The 23319-nt window shown below is 34.8% G+C and overlaps 1 protein-coding gene and 1 pseudogene across 1 annotated transcript; one reads left to right on the plus strand and one right to left on the minus strand.

The window, feature by feature from the left end:
* The first annotated feature begins 1180 nt into the window (after positions 1-1180).
* LOC126657069 (uncharacterized) lies at positions 1181-2865 on the plus strand. Its single transcript, XM_050351692.1, has 7 exons — positions 1181-1271; positions 1313-1469; positions 1610-1735; positions 1878-2085; positions 2225-2308; positions 2446-2547; positions 2647-2865. Exons 1-7 carry the CDS (start codon positions 1181-1183, stop codon positions 2863-2865), a joined length of 987 nt encoding a protein of 328 aa, XP_050207649.1.
* A 2099-nt stretch (positions 2866-4964) lies between these two features.
* Positions 4965-22259, minus strand: LOC126657070 (cysteine-rich repeat secretory protein 38-like; annotated as a pseudogene).
* Between the last annotated feature and the right edge of the window lie 1060 nt (positions 22260-23319).

Here is a 23319-nt window from a genome sequence, read left to right on the forward strand (position 1 = left end):
ATTGTGATGGCGCTAATTTTTTTGCTTAATGGGTCGAATTAATTAACATAGTAATTGAGAAATATCCATAATTAATTAAGCACGAGTTTATGTCTCGAGAGAGAATAAACATATCTTATGAAAAAGCTTTTGAGATGTATTATTGCACATGATAGAATTTCCCCTCGACTACGGTGAAACCATGAATCCTAGTTGTTTTAAATCTTGATAGTTTATCCAAAATATTCTTTCATTTTATATTACTTAATTAATTGTTTTCAACATCAAATCAAATTAACAGAACGATTACTTTACAAAAGTTAAATTAAATAATATTTTAAAGAGTTCGTCCTTTGTGGATTCGACCTCGGAATACTCCGAGTATTGTTTGCTACAATTGATTCTGTACACTTGCAGAATTAAGCGATCAAGTTTTTGTCTAGCTCTCTCGAGTCAATAATTAAAACATAGGGCAATGAATGAATTGATCAAAAACATTCAAGCATGAAGAATATTAATCAACACCAATTTCAACACCTATTAATTAATCGATAATTAACTCACTCTCGTGTTATTAAAAACCAATTAACCAACTAAATTATGATTATGAAGCAAACTCAAGATTACTTAAATTCCAACCCACTCTCGTGGCGTTGTCCTTTAAGTTTCCGATTATTTAGATTTATTTAATTAACAATTTCTCAATTAGTTAACTAAACATGTATCATGAATCAATTTCTCAATTTAATCCAAGCATTAAGTTTAATAACTGAAACACGGATAATCACCAAAATATCCAAGGCCAATCAATTATATAAATAAACGTTCATATCAACCTTCGAACTAAAGGTTTAGTTACCTATTGTCATATGAATTATAACAATGGATAAGTTATACCTTGAGTACATGAGAAATAAAAGATAGAAATAATTTATACAAAAAGAGTATTTGTAGTGGCTAAACCTAAGTCTATACTAAGTGATCTATTTTCTCTACACAAATGGGGTCTATTTATATAGTCACTTGGAGTGGAGTTCAAGGCAAAGATATCATCTTTCCATATGAAACTTGAATCATAATCAAGTTGAGAATATCTTCTTTCCTTTGAAAGTGGAGTAATGATCAAGTCCTTCCATATTCATTTTGAGTGGACCAATCTTTAACTTGCCTTGTTTCCAAAAGAGCATAGCTTCTTCCCTTAATGAGCTTTTGTCAAAGCCCACTTCTTTGTGTGCAAGTCAAGAAAGATCACTCTCTTGAGTGTAAATGCAATATTCTGCTGATTATGGAAGGTCTGATGTGATAACTTAAAAATTTTGTTGCCTTATTCCAGTGCGAACGCATTTTCGCGTGTATCCAGGTCTCAGCCGGCCCTTGGGACCAAAGTCTCATGAAGTGACTGGAACCAGCCATAGGGAAGGAGGACTTTATATATTGGATCAGCTCAAAACTCCTAAGATTTCGGCTGCTGTTCCTAGTGTGGATGTTTCGTCTTTCGTTTGAGTCAGTCTTCTTCTGTGTTTTATTTGTGGCATTCTCGCCTTGGTCATGTCTCTAGATCTCGATTACAATTTTTAGCGTCTACAAGAGTTTTAGGAGATTTGAAAACTCATGATATTTCTGATTGCAGTGGCTGTAAACTTGCAAAGTTCTCTGCTTTGCCTTTTCCTAAAATTAATTCTTTTTCTGTTGCACCTTTTGATCTCATTCATCTTATGTTTGGGGACCCTCTCATGTTCCTACAAAGGGGGCTCTCGTTATTATGTCTCTTTTATTGATGACTGCACTCGTTATTATTGGATTTATCTTATGAAACGTCGCTCTGAATTTTTTGACATTTATAATGAGTTTCGCTCTCTTGTAAAAACTCAATATGCAGCTGTTATTAAATGTTTTAGATGTGATTTGGGGGGCGAATATACTTCTCATGCTTTTAAGGAACTTCTTGTTTTAGGTGGCAAGATTTACCAAACTTCTTGCACTGATACTCCTGAACAAAATAGGGTTGTTGAAAGAAAACATATGCATATTCTTGAGACTGCTGGGTCATTTTTATTGTCTCCTAGTGGTCCTAGTGAATTTTGGGGGGAGGCAGCTCTTACTTTTGTTTATTTAATTAATAGAATTCATACTTCTCATAATTCTGGCTTATCTCCTTAAGAGAGATTGTATGGTTGCCTTCCAGATTATTCTTCTCTTCGTGTTTTTTGGTTCTACATGTTTTGTTCTTCTTCCTCATGTTCAGCGGAGTAAGTTAACTTCATTGTCTGCTATATGTGTTTTTCTTGGTTATGGTGTAGGACAAAAGGGGTATCGTTGTTTTGATCCAGTCAGTCATAAGTTATATGTTTTCTCGTCATGTTGTCTTTCTTGAACATAATCTTTATTTTACAATTCCCGATCGTTCTCACAATATATCTATGCCTGATCTTATTCACATTGATCCTTACTGCTGATAATGATGAGATATCTCGTGCTGGCCATCCTGACTCTCCTACTGGCCCCTCAACTACAGTCACTACCCAATCATCTTCTGAGACAGCGAATACTACTGAACACCGTTATCCGGTACGAAATCGTAAGTCTACTAAACAACCTGATTTTGCTTATTCTTGTCTTTCTAGTTCATTATCTTCATTCCTTGCTTCTATTCATTGTCTTTCTTAGCCTTCTTCTTTCAACGAGGCAGTTCTTGATCCTCTTTGGCAGCGTGATATGGCTAAGGAGCTAATTGCTCTTCACCAAACCCATACTTGGGATTTAGTGTCTCTTCCTGCAGGAAAACGTGCTATTGGTTCTCGTTGGGTCTATAAAATTAAAACTAAAGCTGATGGATCTATTAAAAGATATAAAGCTCGCTTGGTTGCTAAGGGTTATTCTCAGTAATATGGTATGGATTACGAGGAGACTTTTGCTCCTGTTGCAAAAATGACTACAATTAGAACTCTTATTGCGGTTGCTTCTGTTCGTCGTTGGGATATCACTCAAATGGATGTTGAAAATGCCTTTCTGAATGGCGACCTTCATGAAGAAGTCTATATGGTTCGTCCTCTTGGTATTGATCACCAACCTCGTGAAGTTTGCAAACTTAGGAAGGCTCTTTATGGTCTCAAACAGGCTCCCCATGCCTGGTTTGAGAAATTCTCTACTGTTATTACTTCTCTTGGTTTTTGCCCAAGTAACCATGATTCTGCTTTGTTTGTCAAGTGTACCTCGTCTGGTCGAATTTGTCTTTCTTTTTATGTTGATGATATGATTATTACAGGTGATGATGTTGTTGGTATTAGCTTGTTAAAGTCTTAGCTGACTCGAAGTTTTGCTATGAAAGACTTGGGTCCCCTTCGTTACTTCTTGGGTATTGAAGTTGCTTCTTCTCCAAAAGGGTATCTTATTTCTCAATCTAAGTATATTTCTGATATTTTTTAGCGTGCTCGCCTCTCGGATAACAAGACTATTGATACTCCAATTGAGCTCAATGCTCGGTACTCTATTTCTGATAGGTCTCCACTGTCAGATCTGTGTCTTTATAGAACGGTTGTTAGAAGTTTGGTTTATCTCACTATCACTCGCCCTGATATTGCCTATGTTGTTCACAAAGTCAGTCAGTTTGTTACTTCTCCTACTACAGTTCATTGGGCTGCTGTTATTCGCATCTTGAGATATGTGGCACTCAGTTTCAGACTCTTTCGCTTTCCTCTACTTCATCATTGGAGTTATGTGCTTACTTTGATGCTGATTTGGTTGGTGATCTTACTGACCGCAAATCCACTACTGGATTTTGTATTTTTTTGGGTGATTCTCTTATCTCTTGGAAAAGTAAAAAGCAGGATGTTATATCTCGGTCTTCAACAGAGGCCGAATACCGTGCTATGGCTTCTACTACTTGTGAAATCGTCTGGCTGCGATGGTTGTTTGCTGATATGGGCGTTTCTTTGCGGCGACCAACTCCCTTGCACTGTGATAATAAGAGTGCTATCCAGATTGCTTATAACTCGGTTTTTCGCGAAAGGACCAAGCATATTGAGATTGACTGTCATATTACTCACCATCATCTTCAGAATGGCACATTAACATTGCCATTTGTCTCTTTCTCCTTACAGCTTGCAGATTTGTTTACTAAATCATTGTCCTCTTCACGCTTTCGTTTTTTGACTGACAAACTCTCGATGCTTATTGCTATCGCATCATGAGTTTGAGGGGGGATGTTAGCATAATTTATATGCTATTGGAGTAATGACCAAGATAAGACTTGGAGTAGTGGTCAAGTATATGACTTGGGATAGTAGCCAAGTATAAGATACTTTCTTTTTATTATTGCTTAGCTTTGTCTATATAAAGACTTCCTATGTTATTTTATTATGATATTTTAGGATTTTAGGCTTCTATTTTCTATTATTAGCCTCTATTTCTTTGTATCTTATTCATCTATTCAATCAATGGTTTTGTATATCTCCATTAATGTTATCACTGTACTCTATAGATACTCATACTTTATAGTAATTGGAGTGAGTGTGGCAGATGTGATAGTATCATAATTGTTCATAATATTCTTTTGTTGAGAATTAGATCAATTACAAGTGTTCTATATATGTTTTGTATTCCTTTTGTGATTAATTGATGATTCAAATTTTTTTGTTCGTGGATAAGTTTTAATTAACAAACCACGGAAACATAATTTGATCATACTTTTTAAAATAATGATTTTATTTATTTTACATAAGGTGCATATATAATTTCAATACTTTAAAAGCTCTTTAATCAGAGATACTTTTAGGTATACTCAATTTACCACGTCATCTATAAACTAAACCTATCACATTATGACACGTCATTAAAATAATGACATTATCGTTAATATTACTATTCAAAATTGAAAAAAATAATAAACAAAATTACGATAATACCACTATTTTAATGACGTGTTATAATGTGATAGGCTAGTCACAGGATATGCGGTGCACTGAGTTTACCTAAAAATCTCTCCTTTAAACATTGACAAACGGATAAATCTAATACCTAAAATTACAACTTCCACTCACAACCCTACCACCTACTTGTCCAGCACAGAAACTGTAATACCCCGTAAACTGTTAAGATACTTTTCAGATATTAGGACGTGCCACTTGTCCGAAATTAAGAAAGTTGGGATAAGGTAATCGGGAATGAGAATCAACATGACAAGTATTCTCGGAACAAGTATATTAATTGGATCGCGAAATAATAATTTTTAAGCAAAAATTATTATTCGGAGCGATTATTAGCGGGACTAAGGAGAACTTAATGTAATTAAAATAAAATAAAGTATAAGTCTCAAGCTAATTAATTTAACGCCAAGGTCCGTGAAATATTATTAGGAAATTATGGAAGAAGTTTCATAATTTTTGGATATCGTTTTGATAAGCACGACGGTTAATTGAGACGTTTAAAATGCAAATTAACCACTTTAAGGACTAAAGTGGAATTTTAACCACAAACCTCCGAAGGGAATTGTGTTTTACTCTATTTTATTAAGGTAAGAAAATAATATCGATAAGTGGTTATCGATAATCATTAAAATGAAATAGTGAACGAAAAAGTGCAAGTTAGCTCAAAATGGAAATTTGAGCGTTTTTGGCAAAAATTGACAAAATAAAAATATTAGAAAATGAAATAATAAGATATGAGATTAATATTATTTATTTTAAAATAAACAATATGGAGTTAGTCGGACCTAAAAGATTTAGTGTTCGACGGATTAAATTGGACAAAAGAAAAGTTATGGATTTAAAAGTAAGGAGGTGGCAACTTCAAGGATTAAAATGGAATTTAATCCAAAACTTACTAAAGAAGATGTTGATTTCCTGATTTTTACCATATCTCATAATACTTCATTATTCATCTTCGTTAGAGAAAAGGAGAGAAAACTTGAGAAATGAGAGAAAAGAGGAGAATGGAGCGTTTTTGGTAAAATCGAGCTACGGAGCTCGTTTCTCGACCAAATTCGATGATTTCGGTGGCTATGGATTCGGTACTAAATCCTCTACTCAAGGTAAGCATCAATTCCAGTTTGTTTTGGCGGAATTTTGGACGAAGTTGATGATTAATGGGCTGTTCATTTTTGGCAAATTTATGAATTCATGGTTGAATATGTATTTGATGATTCTTGATGTTTAGAAGCTTTGAATTTGATGTTTTGATGGATGAATGATGAGTAATTAAGGCTGAGATATTAGAGAAATGTCATGGCCAAAAATATTTGAACTTGGATGATTAAATTGAATAACAATGGATGATAAATATGTAGGTGAATTATGACAATTTTGGATGAATTCATGTTGATGACTATTGAAGATCATAAGCTTTGATTAGGTGTTATTGTTGGTCATTTTACTCACCAACTTGTAATAGAGTGGAATAAAAGTTCGGGTTGTCGAACCCACAGGGATGAGAGGTTTAATGAGAATGAAATATGATTTTGAACACCAATTCGGATAGCAAACGAGTGATTGGTTTTTCGATTAACAACTACGGAAATTAAACTTAAGCAATCAACTATTCAACTATAAAAGTAAACAACAATCAACAACTAAATGATAAGAGGATTGAAGACAATAAGATTAAAGTGTTTGAGGGTTGATACTAGCTAATTAACATTGCAACAAACGGAAATGAACATCATGGCATTCAACAAGAACCGAGTTGTTTATAAAGCATCGCTCCCGCTCTCTCGAGCCTCAAAGAACAATAAAACAACCTATCGAGCAACCAATTAAAGCTTAACTCACTCTCGTGATACTAAACCTAATCAATTAAACAACAAGCAATGATTAATTTAACTCAACGGCTACCTAATCCCTAAACCGCTCTCACGGTGTTATGACTTAGACTTCTAATCACATATGTCTATCTATTTAACCATCTCTCGATGCATTAAACAAACACTAATCATGCTTTAGGAGATCAATCTAAAACAAGCATTAAGAACAATGATTAAAACATGTTATTCAAGCCATACATACAAATCCATTCAAAGCAACATTTAAGAGTTCATATCAACCCCCAAACATGGGGGTTTAGCCAAACATGCTAAACATCACTAATAACTACTAAGCAAATGGAAATCATATTGAATAAATACATACTTGGAAGAATTGAATCAACAACAAAGACTTGTATTAATAGATAACTCTTGTTCAACACAAATCATAAAGCTCCAACACCACAACAATGGTGGAAAAGATGGAGGCACAAAACCCTAAAACTATTATACTCCTAACTAAAAGAGACAACTACAAAGAGAACTAAATTATGTAAAATGTTGTCTATGAATTCTCTCCCTAATTTGGAGATAATGTTGTTTATATAGTACTAGACAAAAGAGGAAATAAAAACATCAACTACAAGAGTGTTTGGCCCAAAGAAGCAATTAGAATCAAGCCTTGTTGCATTTTGAAATCAGAAATCCCCCTTCCAGCAAGCCCATGCTCGAATCGAGCTCCCTTGGTTAAATGAGGAGCTCGATTCGAGCTGTCTTTTTCTACTCTGGATCGCGATCTTCAAACCTTCGTAACTCGGTGTAGAAATGTCTGATTGAGTCGATTCTTGAACCGTTGGAAAGCTTAGAACGTCTAATTCAACTTTTATGAAGAACACGAATTCATTTGAAGCTTCTAACCGGTTCCAATTTTCCAATTAGTGCAGCGGGGTCGGCTTTTCAGACTTGTAAATGAGCTTTTGCATCTCTTTTGTCGACTTTTCCAACTTTTGCACCAAAATGCTTCCGCAATGCTCCTAAGTACCTGAAATACTAAAACACGTAATAAGGCATTCGGAATACCATAAAACCGTGATAAAACATAATAAAAACATGCGGAAACGACACTCTAAATAGGAGTAAAATACTCCTATCAAACCTCCTCACACAAACCCTTGCTTGTCCTCAAGCAAGAAATGAATCTTACTCGGGGACGCATGCTAGCTAATAACCTCAACCCATTCAACAACATAAGTTGATATTATCAAGATTACAATCACGGAAACATGCTTATCAACCCATTCAACAATACAACTCGCTATCTTATACGGGACGTGTATACAAATCGGATTCAAGATATGTTGGGCACAACATGACATAAATGTTCTACTTCGAGCAATGGCGTATACCTCACTAGATTTCACTCGCTCAAGATAACAAAGGGTGTACAAAGAACACATGCAATAGTCACCATAGGCTTGCTCAAAGTCCGGACTCCACTACTTAGTTCGGTTTCCGGCAATTATCAAATGGACTTTTAAGGGTTGTAATGGGGCTAAGGGTTATGGGTAGGTAAAAAGATAGATTTGGCTAAAAACTTGACTTGAATAACAAATGCACTCTTTTTTACTTGGTCTAGCTTGGAAATTTACATACAAGTGAACTTTTTAACAAATGAGAGCTTTTTTCATGCCTTTATTTATTCTTTTTCCTTCTTTTCTTTTCTTCAATTTTTCTCTTTTTCTTTTGTTTTCTTTTTCTTGTTTTTCTTTTCTAAGGCATTTCTTATTGTAGCTTAAGCTCACAACTCCATTGATTCATCAAAAAAGGTAAATTTTAAAAAGGTTGATTTGTGTGAAAATTGTGGAAGGCTCAAATTGTGTTATCTAAAGGTAAAAGGGTAGGCTTTTTGAGTGGGTTGAAGAAGTGTGTAATCCTAATTGCCATTATCACCTAATTGCCAAAAAAAACTCAACAATGCAATTTTGCCCGGACATAGGAGCAAATTCTAGGACTAAAACATGCAAAACACAACAAAAAATATAGGCTCGAAAATTCAAGAATTAGGTGTGTTTTTACCAATGCTAGAACTACAACAATCATGCCACGTATGCCCAATTTCCTAGGATTCAACAATTTTACTACATACACATCATATTTCCGCATCAAGCTCATTGATCATGCATTTAGGGTCAAAAGTTGCTAACAAGTGACTTCACCCTAATCTTATCAACCTATGTCATATAATTGGCATTTCACTAAGCAAGCATCAACAACAATTGTTAAAACAAGAAGCACCATTCAACTATTCATTAATTAGAACATGACATTTGATATAATGCAAGTACTTGATCAACTTAAGCTAACATGCTACAAAATTAAGCTAAGGGGTATGCTCAAAGATTTGACCAAAATTCTCCTAAGAAAACATCAAAAGCACACAAACAAACTACAAATAAACAAAGGAAAACAACGTTAAAAACAAACAATCATACGCAACTACATTCAATTTTTCCAACCCTCCTCACACATTTCGATGCAATGTCCTCAATGCTAAGAAATTAAAAATATATGAAAATTGTATGAGTTTGGGTTAGAGAATCAAATCTTTTTCAATCAACGCAAAATAACCTAAATGAAACACTAAAAAATAAATAACAAAAGATAAATGACATGAAAAGAAATCAAACCTCTCGGGATTGCCTCCCGAGTGCGCTTTAGTTGGAGTCCAAAGCTAGACTCTTCGCGTAAGGCTGTTAAAAATGCAACCTAACATGCGGGAGCCGTCTTGGTAGCATCTTCTCCTTCCTTTTCCTTGTTGGCTCCTTCAAATACAACTCCAATAATATAGAGTATGCTTGTACTCTATAACAAAGAACATGAGGAGTATGAAGCATCTTCATATATTTGATATTATTTCCGTCATACTCAGAATAAAACTCCTCCAAGAATGGATCCTTATAATCAAAAGATTTGTTGAATTCCTCGTAGAGTACCGTAATACCAAATTTCTCCCCACTTTCATCAATTAAGTTCTTGGGACAAGTAAGTGGCTTCGAAATTGGAGCTTCAAGTTCAACATCCTCACACTTTTCTCTTTCGATCTCTATGTAAACCATTGTGTGAGGATGTTCTACTAAAGCACCATCATCTTTCAAATCTATGGCCATAACGTGTTATGTTGGAGTAGTTTCAATTGCGGCTAGTAATCCTTCTTGGTTTGTCTCTTGCAAATCACTAGCTAACCGAGCAACTTGTATCTCTAGGTTATGAAGATGTGTAGATTGAATTTCATGATGTACCTCCATTCTATCTAACAATTCCATGATCTTGTCGATTTTGCTAGATTCATCAAACATTTCATCTTGTTGAAAACCATGTGATTGTTGTGGTTCATTGCCAAAATTGGAATTGAGGTCCCATTGGTTTTGATATGGGTGATAACTTGAATTGAAGTTAAAGTTTTCATTGAGGTTCTCCCAATTGTTGTCCCAACCATAGTTTGTAGGGTTGTCCCACCCGGGATCATACATGCCGGAATACGGGTCATTAACTTTCCATTGATCACCCACATAATTGACATGGTCATTCCAATTATAGAGTGTAGGACACTCGGCTCCGGTATGACTAAAATTCCCACAAATATCACAATCGTACTTAATGTTTTGATACGGCAAATAACTTTGATTCCAAGCCATTACTCCTTTCCGACCATAATTTCCATCAAAAAAGAATATTTGAGGGTAAACCAATGAAGTCCAAGATTTCCTACGCAACCACAAACAAGAACACCAAGCGTAATTCACGAAAACACAAACTAACAACAATAAAAAAAGTAAAAACAGAAAATAAGGCTAACTCGACCGAATTTCAAAATACTTTCAATCAATTAAACGCAACCTCATCCCCGGCAACGGCGCCAAAAACTTGTTGGTCATTTTACTCACCAACTTGTAATAGAGTGGACTAAAAGTCCGGGTTGTCGAACCCACAGGGATGAGAGGTTTAATGAGAATGAAATATGATTTTGAACTCCAATTCGGATAGCAAACGAGTGATTGGTTTTTCGATTAACAACTACAGAAATTAAACTTAATCAATCAACTATTCAACTATAAAAGTAAACAACAATCAACAACTAAATGATAAGAGGATTGAAGACAATAAGATTAAAGTGTTTGAGGGTTGATACTAGCTAATTAACATTGCAACAAACGGAAATGAACATCATGGCATTCAACAAGAACCGAGTTGTTTCTAAAGCATCGCTCCCGCTCTCTCGAGCCTCAAAGAACAATAAAACCACCTATCGAGCAACCAATTAAAGCTTAACTCACTCTCGTGATACTAAACCTAATCAATTAAACAACAAGCAATGGTTAATGCAACTCAACGGCTACCTAATCCCTAACCCGCTCTCACAGTGTTATGACTTAGACTTCTAATCACATATGTCTATCTATTTAACCATCTCTCAATGCATTAAACAAACACTAATCATGCTTTAGGAGATCAATCTAAAACAAGCATTAAGAACAATGATTAAAACATGTTATTCAAGCCATACATACAAATCCATTCAAAGCAACATTTAAGAGTTCATATCAACCCCCAAACATGGGGGTTTAGCCAAACATGCTAAACATCACTAATAACTACTAAGCAAATGGAAATCATATTGAATAAATACTTACTTGGAAGAATTGAATCAACAATAAAGACTTGTATTAATAGATAACTCTTGTTCAACACAAATCATAAAGCTCCAACACCACAACAATGGTGGAAAAGATGGAGGCACAAAACCCTAAAACTATTATACTCCTAACTAAAAGAGACAACTACAAAGAGAACTAAATTATGTAAAATGTTGTCTATGAATTCTCTCCCTAATTTGGAGATAATGTTGTTTATATAGTACTAGACAAAAGAGGAAATAAAAACATCAACTACAAGAGTGTTTGGCCCAAAGAAGCAATTAGAATCAAGCCTTGTTGCATTTTGAAATCAGAAATCCCCCTTCCAGCAAGCCCATGCTCGAATCGAGCTCCCTTGGTTAAATGAGGAGCTCGATTCGAGCTGTCTTTTTCTGCTCTGGATCGCGATCTTCAAACCTTCGTAACTCGGTGCAGAAATGTCCGATTGAGTCGATTCTTGAACCGTTGGAAAGCTTAGGACGTCTACTTCAACTTTTATAAAGAATACAAATTCATTTGAAGCTTCTAGCCGGTTCCAATTTTCCAATTAGTGCAGCGGGGTCGGCTTTTCAGACTTGTAAATGAGCTTTCGCATCTCTTTTGTCGACTTTTCCAACTTTTGCACCAAAATGCTTCCGCAATGCTCCTAAGTACCTGAAATACTAAAACACGTAATAAGGCATTCGGAATACCATAAAACCGTGATAAAACATAATAAAAGCATGCGGAAACGACACTCTAAATAGGAGTAAAATACTCCTATCAGTTATAATGGATGAATTATGGTGGATGAATTTAAGGTGAACTAATGGATGAAAATTGGAAGGGAATAAGCTAGGGTGTTTCGGCAATTACACTAAGATTAGTGTTTGAATTGATTAAGGAGTTATGTATATTTTGAAGCGGAAATGGAAAGTGTGACAAATGAAACGTTGTGCATTTTGTTTTCTAGGTTCGGAAAGTCCCTCGACCAACCATGCCCTGCCCCTTCTAGGCAGAGGAATGCACACCATAGGGGCTGCGTGGGAAGTCTTTACGCGACGAGAGCGGAAGCATTAGTTTGAAGTCGACGAGCAACGGGTCGAGGTAAGCTTAAGGAATATAGCTTGATGTCTCAAGTTAAGTGATTGAATTGAACTATGGTATGGTAAATGGTCAAGGCATTTAGCCCCTAGGCTAAGATAATGGTGTATGATTAATTTCTAAGATCTTAGGTTCCGATAGATTTTAAGTGACGAACGATATTGCTTCATTAGTTCTAGAAGATTTTGGATAGCAAGTGGTGAGTTTACAGTCTACTTTTGCTTGTTATTAATAAAAGTTATTCATTTTGTTTATTATTATTATAAATGCATCGCATGAAATGTTATAATTTATAATAATTATTATTTTTATTAAATATTTATTCTTTATGAAATAAAACTAGTATAGTGATCAGAGGAAACGAGCTACCTATTGAGCGTCAATAGGCTGTGTGATCACCAGTGTCCGGGTCAGGCATAGAATTAGTATCGATTGATGTTGTATTTAAAAATGTTTGATATGAGCTCGTTATATGATGACTATGCTTAGGAATGAGGAGGATTATGTTTGGTAGATACGAGGTAACTCAGTGGATCTGGGATCTCGGGACCTGTATCTAGTGAGTAACTCGGTTGAACTATCTCGGGACTCACACGTTGGGATTAAGTAGTGGCATGAGTAACTCGGTTGAACTATCTCGGGACTATGCCATGTGGTAGCGAGTAACTCGGTTGAACTATCTCGGGACCGTACCACTTGGATTAAATTGATTTGTGACAATATGAATGGATACAATATGAGTAAGATACAGATAAGAAATAGTATGAGTTTAAGATTAAGGTTTCAATCGGATCTAATACTTGATATATACTATGTTCATATATATATATGTTTTTTTAGATGCGATGTTATTTTATATAACACCATTAGTAAACGTAAACTCACTCAGTATTTTCCAAAATACTGACCCCCTCATAGTGTTTCATTTCAGGGTCATAGTAAAGGGTGTGACGGACTTCTATCCTTGTTCCAGAAGTTCGGAGTTTGTACAGAATCAGTAGTGCTGCAGTAGTTGAGTCCTAGAAAGCTTGTAATGGTTTGTCAAACGGTTTTGAATATATAAACTATACTCTGATATGTATGATAGATTTTGAAACTGCGCTTTTAAACCGTTTGTTAAAGGCGGAACGGGCTGTGCTGGATGTGAGACATCGCACTATAAGACCCAAGTTCCTATGTAATGGCTTCAGGTTTTGAACTAGACGTTTGTGTACGTCAAGAATGGAAAGGCTTTCATGAAAATGTTTTTGTATATGATTATGGTTTTGTTTTATCAATTTATTTGCGAAAAATTTATACTCATTTTAGGCTTGCTACGGGTTTTGGAAATGAAAATTCCCATTCCCTAGCGCCGGTCGCGGCTCGATATTTCGGGTCTTGACAAAGGTGTTATCAGAGCAGTTGGTCCAGTTACCACTGCTAATATGGTTTGAGGCAGGTTGATACTACTGCCAGTCTGTGATTAATGTCTATCTGACCCTAGGTAATCTGTCATTAAGTGACCTAGGAACTACTGCAGCTATAGAATTTGAGTCTTGTCATTGATAAGTCCTTGTTGTGTTCAAACTTCTAACTCTCCTCGATAGGATGCCAGTCCGTATAATCCGATTGTTTCGTGAAATGTTGGTTGTTCTATATGGAATATGTGTTTACGATGAGGACGCGTGTTTTATTTATGCTAGAGTATGCATACGCAATGTGCATACGGAGAAGGACTTGTGAGAAATGGACTCTCACATCGAATTGTTCATTTTTCACCATGTCTGGGCAAGATGAGGCTCAATCACACGCTATAACCAATGGAGAGGATGTGCCTCCCATATACCAAGGTAAATCCATTCGACCGTTCTTCTATTGTCGAGGAAGGATACGATCACCCGAATGCCAGTTGGATATTCTTGAACAAAATAGACGGTTCAATCCAATGGCAATGACTAAAAGTCATCTGAGACGAATTTAGTCAAGCGCCCCGGTACGATGCATATGATGAGTGCTATTATATTGCTTATAATAGCTATGGTTTGGCCAGTAAGGCAACCATTATAGTAAAGAAGTATAGTATAAGAGATAGATCGTCATCGAATAAGATGATGCACTAGGAAGATTGTGAACCTAGGTGCATAACTTGAGATATTCCTTAGAAAGGCCGAAGAACATAGAGAATATACATTGAACATATATTGCAAGAGTTCGACATACTCTACAAAATGTCCAATATGCACGAATAAACTAAGCTATCCCCTGAACATAGCTTGATAAGTAGATGATGAATATATAGAGAACAAGAAAAGAAAGGACACACCAATAAGATTAATGAAAAGCCATAATAAAGAAAAGATAAAATGTTACAGAAGTTCCGATCTGAGTTGACTTATGGTATTTACAAAAGAAATAAAGATTTAAGATTTCTTTTGAAAGTATAATTGTGCACGGTCCCAACATATAGTATGCCATAGGAAGCATGAAAAACATATTGCAGTATCAGCATATATGTATAAATATTTTGATATAAAACCATAATTTTTACTCTATATCATGCATTCGCTGATACGAGCAATTAGAAGAATTTGAAATAGCAACTCTTTAGTGATGAGAGGTGTCATCACTCTGATGTGCAATTATACTAAAGGTTTTGAAACAATATTATTGAAATTGTATTTGATTTGAAAAGAGAACATTTTGAAAATGCCGATGGGCAAAGTCTAAACGATTTGAAAACATAAGAAAACTAGATGGAATTTCTTGTGACACCAATATATAAACTTTAACAAAGAGCAATAACAAATATAAAGGAGTGTATTGAGATAGTTTGATAGTGAGCATAGCTTTACAGCTTATAGGTACAGCCTATAAAATGAAGATCGTATAAGAGGAGTAAGTCACCTCAAGAATAAGAGGTATAACGATGATGGTTAGATAACAACATCGAAGTATATGATTTCGAACATCAACACCAAGATGTGTGTGATCGATATAGATAATGAACACGATGGTGTGAACTTATGGTACGCGAGTACATAAGCTCTAAAGGAGAACAAGGATGTAGACCGATAAATCTTAGAGGAAGAAAATAAAGTAAGTGATCTTTAATGCTAGTAAAACCCTGATAAATTCTGATCAAGCTGTTGGATCGGGTTGATTTTGGAATATGATATTTCTAAGACAGTTACCTAGAGACTAACCGTTGCGATTGACGAACGGAGAAGTAGATGAATAGAGGTTATGAAGAGATCTATTAAGATAATCGGTGCTAAAGAGGTTTGTAGAGCCTGCGTGGATTAAAAGCATTCGATTAAGGTAATCGAGGAAAGGAAGTGAGAACGCTACTTGGAAAGTAACAAGAAGGGAACAAGGAAATCAACCTCTATACAAAGGAAGTTAAGAGGAATTGAATTGGTCTAGGTATGCGAACAAATTTACTGATAGACGAGATATCAGTAAGAATATGATTGAGGGATTTGCACACGATCAAGAGTGCAACCCGTCAACAAATTCAAAAGGGAATAACCCTCGACCCTAAACCAAAGATAAGGTTGGAGATATTGGAATAAGAAGTACAAGGTGATCGAAAGGTAAGTAGGACAAAGGTGAGAACTTCACCGGACATTGGTAAAGGAGTTACCAGACCTATATATACTAAGATTAGAGGATCCGAAAGTAACATGTACATTAAAACAAGAAGTATAAAGTAGTCAAGAAACGTAGTAGAGGAAAGGTAAGGATTTCATTGGACGCTCGTAAAAGATATTACCACTCTGATATAGATAGTTAAAAATAAAAGATCGAGAGCTAAGATATATTGTGGATAAGGACTCGATACATATCGAGAAATGCCAGGTATGCATTCCACTTCATGAGATTCATGAAGCTATGAAATGCATGAATAGTGGTGAAGGAAGAGGAATTCCTAACTAGCATACAATACGACTAAGACTGTTGGACGAAAGACCGTATGAATCTAACTAGAAAGACAACAGTTAGTAAATGAATAATTGAAGTGTCGCAGTGAAAGCGAAGGAGGAAAAGGTAAACAAATATATGATGGAATACAAAGGAGGAAGGAAACATTAAGAACAAATGACGTTGAATTTTAATAAGCTCGAAAGTTCATGAGAAGTTGAAATGGAATAAAGATTCATCAAGGAATAAGAGTTAATGAATAAGAGTTAAGAATAAGGTTAAGGTCTCGAGAAACAAGCGAAAAAGATTCGATATGACTATTGTGGAATGATAGTTTATGATGAATATTGAAAGAAACAAAGAACTAAAGAACATAAGACAAAGAAAGACTCTAATTTAGGGATAAAAGATATGTGTTAAGTAACAACACATCATAAAATAAGCAATCTACGAAAGAATAGGACTTGAGATAAGGTGAAGGAATAAACCCTATACTCAACAAGAAAAGTATAGGTGAACACTTAAGGAGACTAAGGAAATGTCGAAATAAGTTCGACTCTAAATGGAAAATGTAGACATGAGGATGAGGTCTAAGAATACTGAAAGTATTACAAGTAAGGTTTAGTAGGCTACTTAGTTCATAGGCTTAAAAAACAGCCTATGCAAGCAAACAACGATAACCCAGGAGGCAACTGTCGGGTCAATGTTTTGATACTTTCGAGTATCAATCTCAACCCGGAGTATAAATAAAAGGTGTGAACAACATTGTTGACTATAAGAATGTCAACTTGTTTTGGTAAACAGACACTTTTTGAATAAGCATATTGAATAGCCAAAGAGAGGTAAAAGCAAATTTTAGACAAATTTAAGATAACTTGAAAGATGTAAGTCAAAGTTTGTATAATAAATGCTGGACAAAGAAATGTTTGAAGTTGATATGGGAATGAGTCCATATTGATTTGCAACCACAACTTTGGGAAAGTTGGTGGAAAGTTAGTATTAAACGTAGTATGACTCTTACGATATCACAAAGCGAATGACAAATAAAAGTTGAAGAGTGTTAGCACTAAGAAGTGAATGGATGCGAGCCTATTAGGCAAGAGATTAGTGGACGACGGGAGAAGAGCCCAACTTGATAACAATTGTTATCCCCCCTGTTGTTGTCATATCGATACAGAAATCATATATGAAGCAGCTACGCGCGAACAAAGGAAGTGCATGAAGAGATTAGTCATCTCTTGTACAACAGACATTAGGCATCAACGAACTAGTAAGTATCATACTAAAAAAGTATGACAAAAGTAACCATTTTAAAGAAGATTAACAGGCATCGTAAAGTGAATCAAAAGCTTGATAACAAAAGCAAATATTCAAGTTGAAAACGATAGAGGAAATAATACCAAGGGAAAAAGTACAGTTCAGGTTTGATAGAATATAAAGTTATCCCAAAGGTATGGATAAAGTCAAAGATTAGTATACAGTACAAATGGGCAAGGATCTATTATAAGAAAAGGAACCAATAGGGATCGTTGTTACGAAAATGCGAAACCTACAAACTAACGATACTCCGGCGATGTAAGTTCTTTGGAAAAATCACTCTATTAAAGGGTGTACGTGCAAAGTAGGAGCGAGTATGCAAGGAAGTCACTCATATATTTTTATTTCGAGTAAGTGGCAAAAGTTTAAATTCGAGGACGAATTTAATATAAGGGGGGTGAATGTAATACCCCGTAAACTGTTAAGATACTTTTCAGATATTAGGACGTGCCACTTGTCCGAAATTAAGAGAGTTGGGATAAGGTGATCGGGAATGAGAATCAACATGACAAGTATTCTCGGAACAAGTATATTAATTGGATCGCGAAATAATAATTTTTAAGCGAAAATTATTATTCGGAGCGATTATTAGCGGGACTAAGGAGAACTTAATGTAATTAAAATAAAATAAAGTATAAGTCCCAAACTAATTAATTTAACGTCAAGGTCCGTGAAATATTATTAGGAAATTATGGAAGAAGTTTCATAATTTTTGGATATCGTTTTGATAAGCACGACGGTTAATTGAGAAGTTTAAAATGCAAATTAACCACTTTAAGGACTAAAGTGGAATTTTAACCACAAACCTCCGAAGAGAGTTGTGTTTTACTCTATTTTATTAAGGTAAGAAAATAATATTGATAAAGTGGTTATCGATAATCATTAAAATGAAATAGTGAACGAAAAAGTGCAAGTTAGCTCAAAATGGAAATTTGAGCGTTTTTGGCAAAAATTGCCAAAATAAAAATATTAGAAAATGAAATAATAAGATATGAGATTAATATTATTTATTTGAAAATAAATAATATGGAGTAAGTCGGACCTAAAAGATTTAGTGTTCGACGGACTAAATTGGACGAAAGAAAAGTTATGGATTTAAAAGTAAGGAGGTGGAAACTTCAAGGATTAAAATGGAATTTAATCCAAAACTTACTAAAGAAGATGTTCCCTTCCTGATTTACCATATCTCATATTCCTTCATTATTCATCTTCATTAGAGAAAAGGAGAGAAAGCTTGAGAAATGAGAGAAAAGAGGAGAATGGAGCGTTTTTGGTAAAATCGAGCTACGGAGCTCGTTTCTCGACCAAATTCGATGATTTCGGTGGCTATGGATTCGGTAATAAATCCTCTACTCAAGGTAAGCATCAATTCCAATTTGTTTTGGCGGAATTTTGGACGAAGTTGATGATTAATGGGCTGTTCATTTTTGGCAAATTCATGAATTCATGGTTGAATATGTATTTGATGATTCTTGATGTTTAGAAGCTTTGAATTTGATGTTTTGATGAATGATGAGTAATTAAGGCTGAGATATTAGAGAAAGGTCATGGCCAAAAATATTTGAACTTGGATGATTAAATTGAATAACAATGGATGATAAATATGTAGGTGAATTATGACAATTTTGGATGAATTCATGTTGATGACTATTGAAGATCATAAGCTTTGATTAGGTGTTATAATGGCTGAATTATGGTGGATGAATTTAAGGTGAACTAATGGATGAAAATTGGAAGGGAATAAGCTAGGGTGTTTCGGAAATTACACTAAGATTAGTGTTTGAATTGATTAAGGAGTTATGTATATTTTGAAGCAGAAATGGAAAGTGTGACAATGAAACGTTGTGCGTTTTGTTTTCTAGGTTCGGCAAGTCCCTCGACCAACCATGCCCTGCCCCTTCTAGGAAGAGGAATTCACACCATAGGGGCTGCGTGGGAAGTCTTTACGCGACGAGAGCGGAAGCATTAGTTTGAAGTCGACGAGCAACGGGTCGAGGTAAGCGTAAGGAATATAGCTTGACGTCTCAAGTTAAGTGATTGAATTGAACTATGGTATGGTAAATGGTCAAGGCATTTAGCCCCTAGGCTAAGATAATGGTGTATGATTAATTTCTAAGATCTTAGGTTCCGATAGATTTTAAGTTACGAGATAAGTTTACGTAAACGAGTAAGACGTTTTGCAGAAAACTGTCTTTGCAAAACAGCCATGTTGTGGAGGCTATATCTCGAGTTATATAACTCCAAATTAAGTTCCGTTTGTTGTTACAGAAACTTAAAGATGTTATCTAAATATTTGCAAGTATAAGTTTCTGCAAAATCGAAACCTAAAATGTTCATTTTGGACTGAAACTTTTATTGTGCAGTCTGCCCTGCACTTATAATCAGCTTTAAGAAAATAACTTCGGGGCTAATTTCCGACACCTTCGGGTGCTAATATCAGTCCGAGACCTAAACGAATGTTTTAGATACATTCTAAACTTTAAGAATGTCAAGTTTGTTTAGAGGTCGGACTGTTTTAAATTAGCGGTTTCGATAGCCGAAGTTGGCTAGAAATTATGTTTTGGATAATTAGCTATAGTTAGAATGTTAAAAGTTTAAGTTATTATCGGATTTTTCGTAGATTCTCCGAGGCGAATACTAACGGAACACGGAACGTGACGAACGATATTGCTTCATTAGTTCTAGAAGATTTTGGATAGCAAGTGGTGAGTTTACAGTCTACTTTTGCTTGTTATTAATAAAAGTTATTCATTTTGTTTATTATTATTATAAATGCATCGCATGAAATGTTATTATTTATAATAATTATTATTTTTATTAAATATTTATTCTTTATGAAATAAAACTAGTATAGTGATCTGAGGAAACGAGCTACCTATTGAGCGTCAATAGGCTGTGTGATCACCAGTGTCCGGGTCAGTCATAAAATTAGTATCGATAGATGTTGTATTTAAAAATGTTTGATATGGGCTCGTTATATGATGACTATGTTTGGGAATGAGGAGGATTATGTTTGGTAGATACGAGGTAACTCAGTGGATCTGGGATCTCGGGACCTGTATCTAGTGAGTAACTCGGTTGAACTATCTCGGGACTCACACCTTGGGATTAAGTAGTGGCATGAGTAACTCGGTTGAACTATCTCGGAACTATGCCATGTGGTAGCGAGTAACTCGGTTGAATTAACTCGGGACCGTACCACTTGGATTAAATTGATTTGTGACAATATGAATGGATACAATATGAGTAAGATACAGATAAGAAATAGTATGAGTTTAAGATTAAGGTTTCAATCGGATCTAATACTTGATATATACTATGTTCATATATATATATGTTTTTTTAGATGCGATGTTATTTTATATAACACCATTAGTAAACGTAAACTCACTCAGTATTTTCCAAAATACTGACCCCCTCATAGTGTTTCATTTCAGGGTCATAGTAAAGGGTGTGACGGACTTCTATCCTTGTTCCAGAAGTTCGGAGTTTGTACAGAATCAGTAGTGCTGCAGTAGTTGAGTCCTAGAAAGCTTGTAATGGTTTGTCAAACGGTTTTGAATATATAAACTATACTCTGATATGTATGATAGATTTTGAAACTGCGCTTTTAAACCGTTTGTTAAAGGCGGAACGGGTTGTGCTGGATGTGAGACATCGCACTATAAGACCCAAGTTCTTATGTAATGGCTTCAGGTTTTGAACTAGACGTTTGTGTACGTCAAGAATGGAAAGGCTTTCATGAAAATGTTTTTGTATATGATTATGGTTTTGTTTTATCAATTTATTCGCGAAAAATTTATACTCATTTTAGGCTTGCTACGGGTTTTGGAAATGAAAATTCCCATTCCCTAGCGCCGGTCGCGGCTCGATATTTCGGGTCGTGACAGCAACTACCAAATTCACCAATTATGTCATCAAGGCACTTCTTGCAAACACTGCTATTTAAATCTTTAGTGCACCGAACCAACCCGTAAATCTAACATTTGTTTCTTGAACCTCTGATTCTCCTGTTTTATACAATTTTGGTGAAACATAAGCTATCATTGGTTAGCTGAAGCAATTAACGTTTTAGTAATCTGATTGAACTCAAGTGCTGACTAATTATTTACAACTCCCAAGTTCCACATGTAAAATCTGGTTCTATCAATCTGACCGAAGAAAGAGTTCTCAGAATACTTTTAAAGGCAATAATCATACCATATGAATGCTGTTTTGTTGGTAAGACAACGCTGGCGAATCTCATTGCTCGCTTCGGCTATGCAAGTCCTGCAATTTGACGACGACACATCTCCTTAACAGAGACCAAGTCCATATACTCAATATGGGTACCGTCCTGATGAGCCAAAACCAAACCCTCTTTTGGAAACTTTGTTGTGAATGTAGCCAGAAAGTTTGTTCAGGTTGGATTCGTACGGGTCACATGTTTCGAAGTTTTGAGAGGATGAACATATATGGAAGAGTGGGTCAGCTCCATAAATGGCATGGAGAAGGAAAGCAAAGGGAACACGTAAAAAGAAAGAAAAAGGCATTGTTAAGGATGGAGTCATTTATGGAATCCAACATCATGGCTTTTATAAGGAAACATAAATGTGTATATAAGATAGGGGTGAGCACGGATCCTGGATATCTAAAACCGAACCAAAAACCGGACCGAAAATATCCAGGACCGAAAAATATCTGTTGACCATTGACTTTCTCTGAACCGAACCGTACCGAAAATTTTATTGGTACGGTTCTAGATCTTTTATAAATAACCGTACCGAGAACTGAACCGAACGTACCGAACCGAAGTACCGAATTTATACCCGAAGAACCGAAATTATATATATATTATTCTATTTTTCATTTGATTATTATATTCATATTAATTTTGAATTACTAAACATTAAGCCAATAATCTATCTTATATTATAAGATAGATTATTGGCTTAATTTATTTTTAACTCTTGAACTTGTAGTTCTTTATTCATATTATCTTCATATTTCAGTTTAACATATTTTATGCCTCAACTTGTAAATTTTATCTATTTAATTTTTGAAATTGTTCAACCCCTTCTTATCCAGCATGACAAGCGTTTAATTAGAATAAAAGAAGAGAAATGTAATTGTATCTTGACTCTTGAGACTTAACTAATATTTTTTACAGTGAAAGTACATTGTTTCCCTAAACTTATACTCATTTATCCATTTTCCTTCTCAACTTTTAGTTAACCTCTTTTACTTGCTAACTTTAAATGTTTTATTAATGTTTCTCTATAAAATTCAAAAAATTAACTCTCTACTTAATATAATTAGAAAATATAATGTTATTTACCTTTTCAAAAAAGTAAAAAAAATTAAAAAATGAATGAAAGTAAATTAATATATTAAAATTTAAAAACATAAAGTATAAATTTAAATATAAAAAAAAATAAAAAATAAAAAATACTTATAAATTTTATTTTTATTTTTATTTTTATATGTAAAAAAATAAAATCAACTCCAAAACTACAATAAACTTTAGAAATAAAAATACTTAATATATAATCTTTATACTGTAAATACACATATGATGTCAATCTCTTTAAAAAATTTAATTTTGATTATTTTCATAATTATGTGTTTCTT

This window comes from Mercurialis annua, linkage group LG7, assembly GCF_937616625.2.
Source record: "Mercurialis annua linkage group LG7, ddMerAnnu1.2, whole genome shotgun sequence".
Classification (NCBI taxonomy): domain Eukaryota; kingdom Viridiplantae; phylum Streptophyta; class Magnoliopsida; order Malpighiales; family Euphorbiaceae; genus Mercurialis; species Mercurialis annua.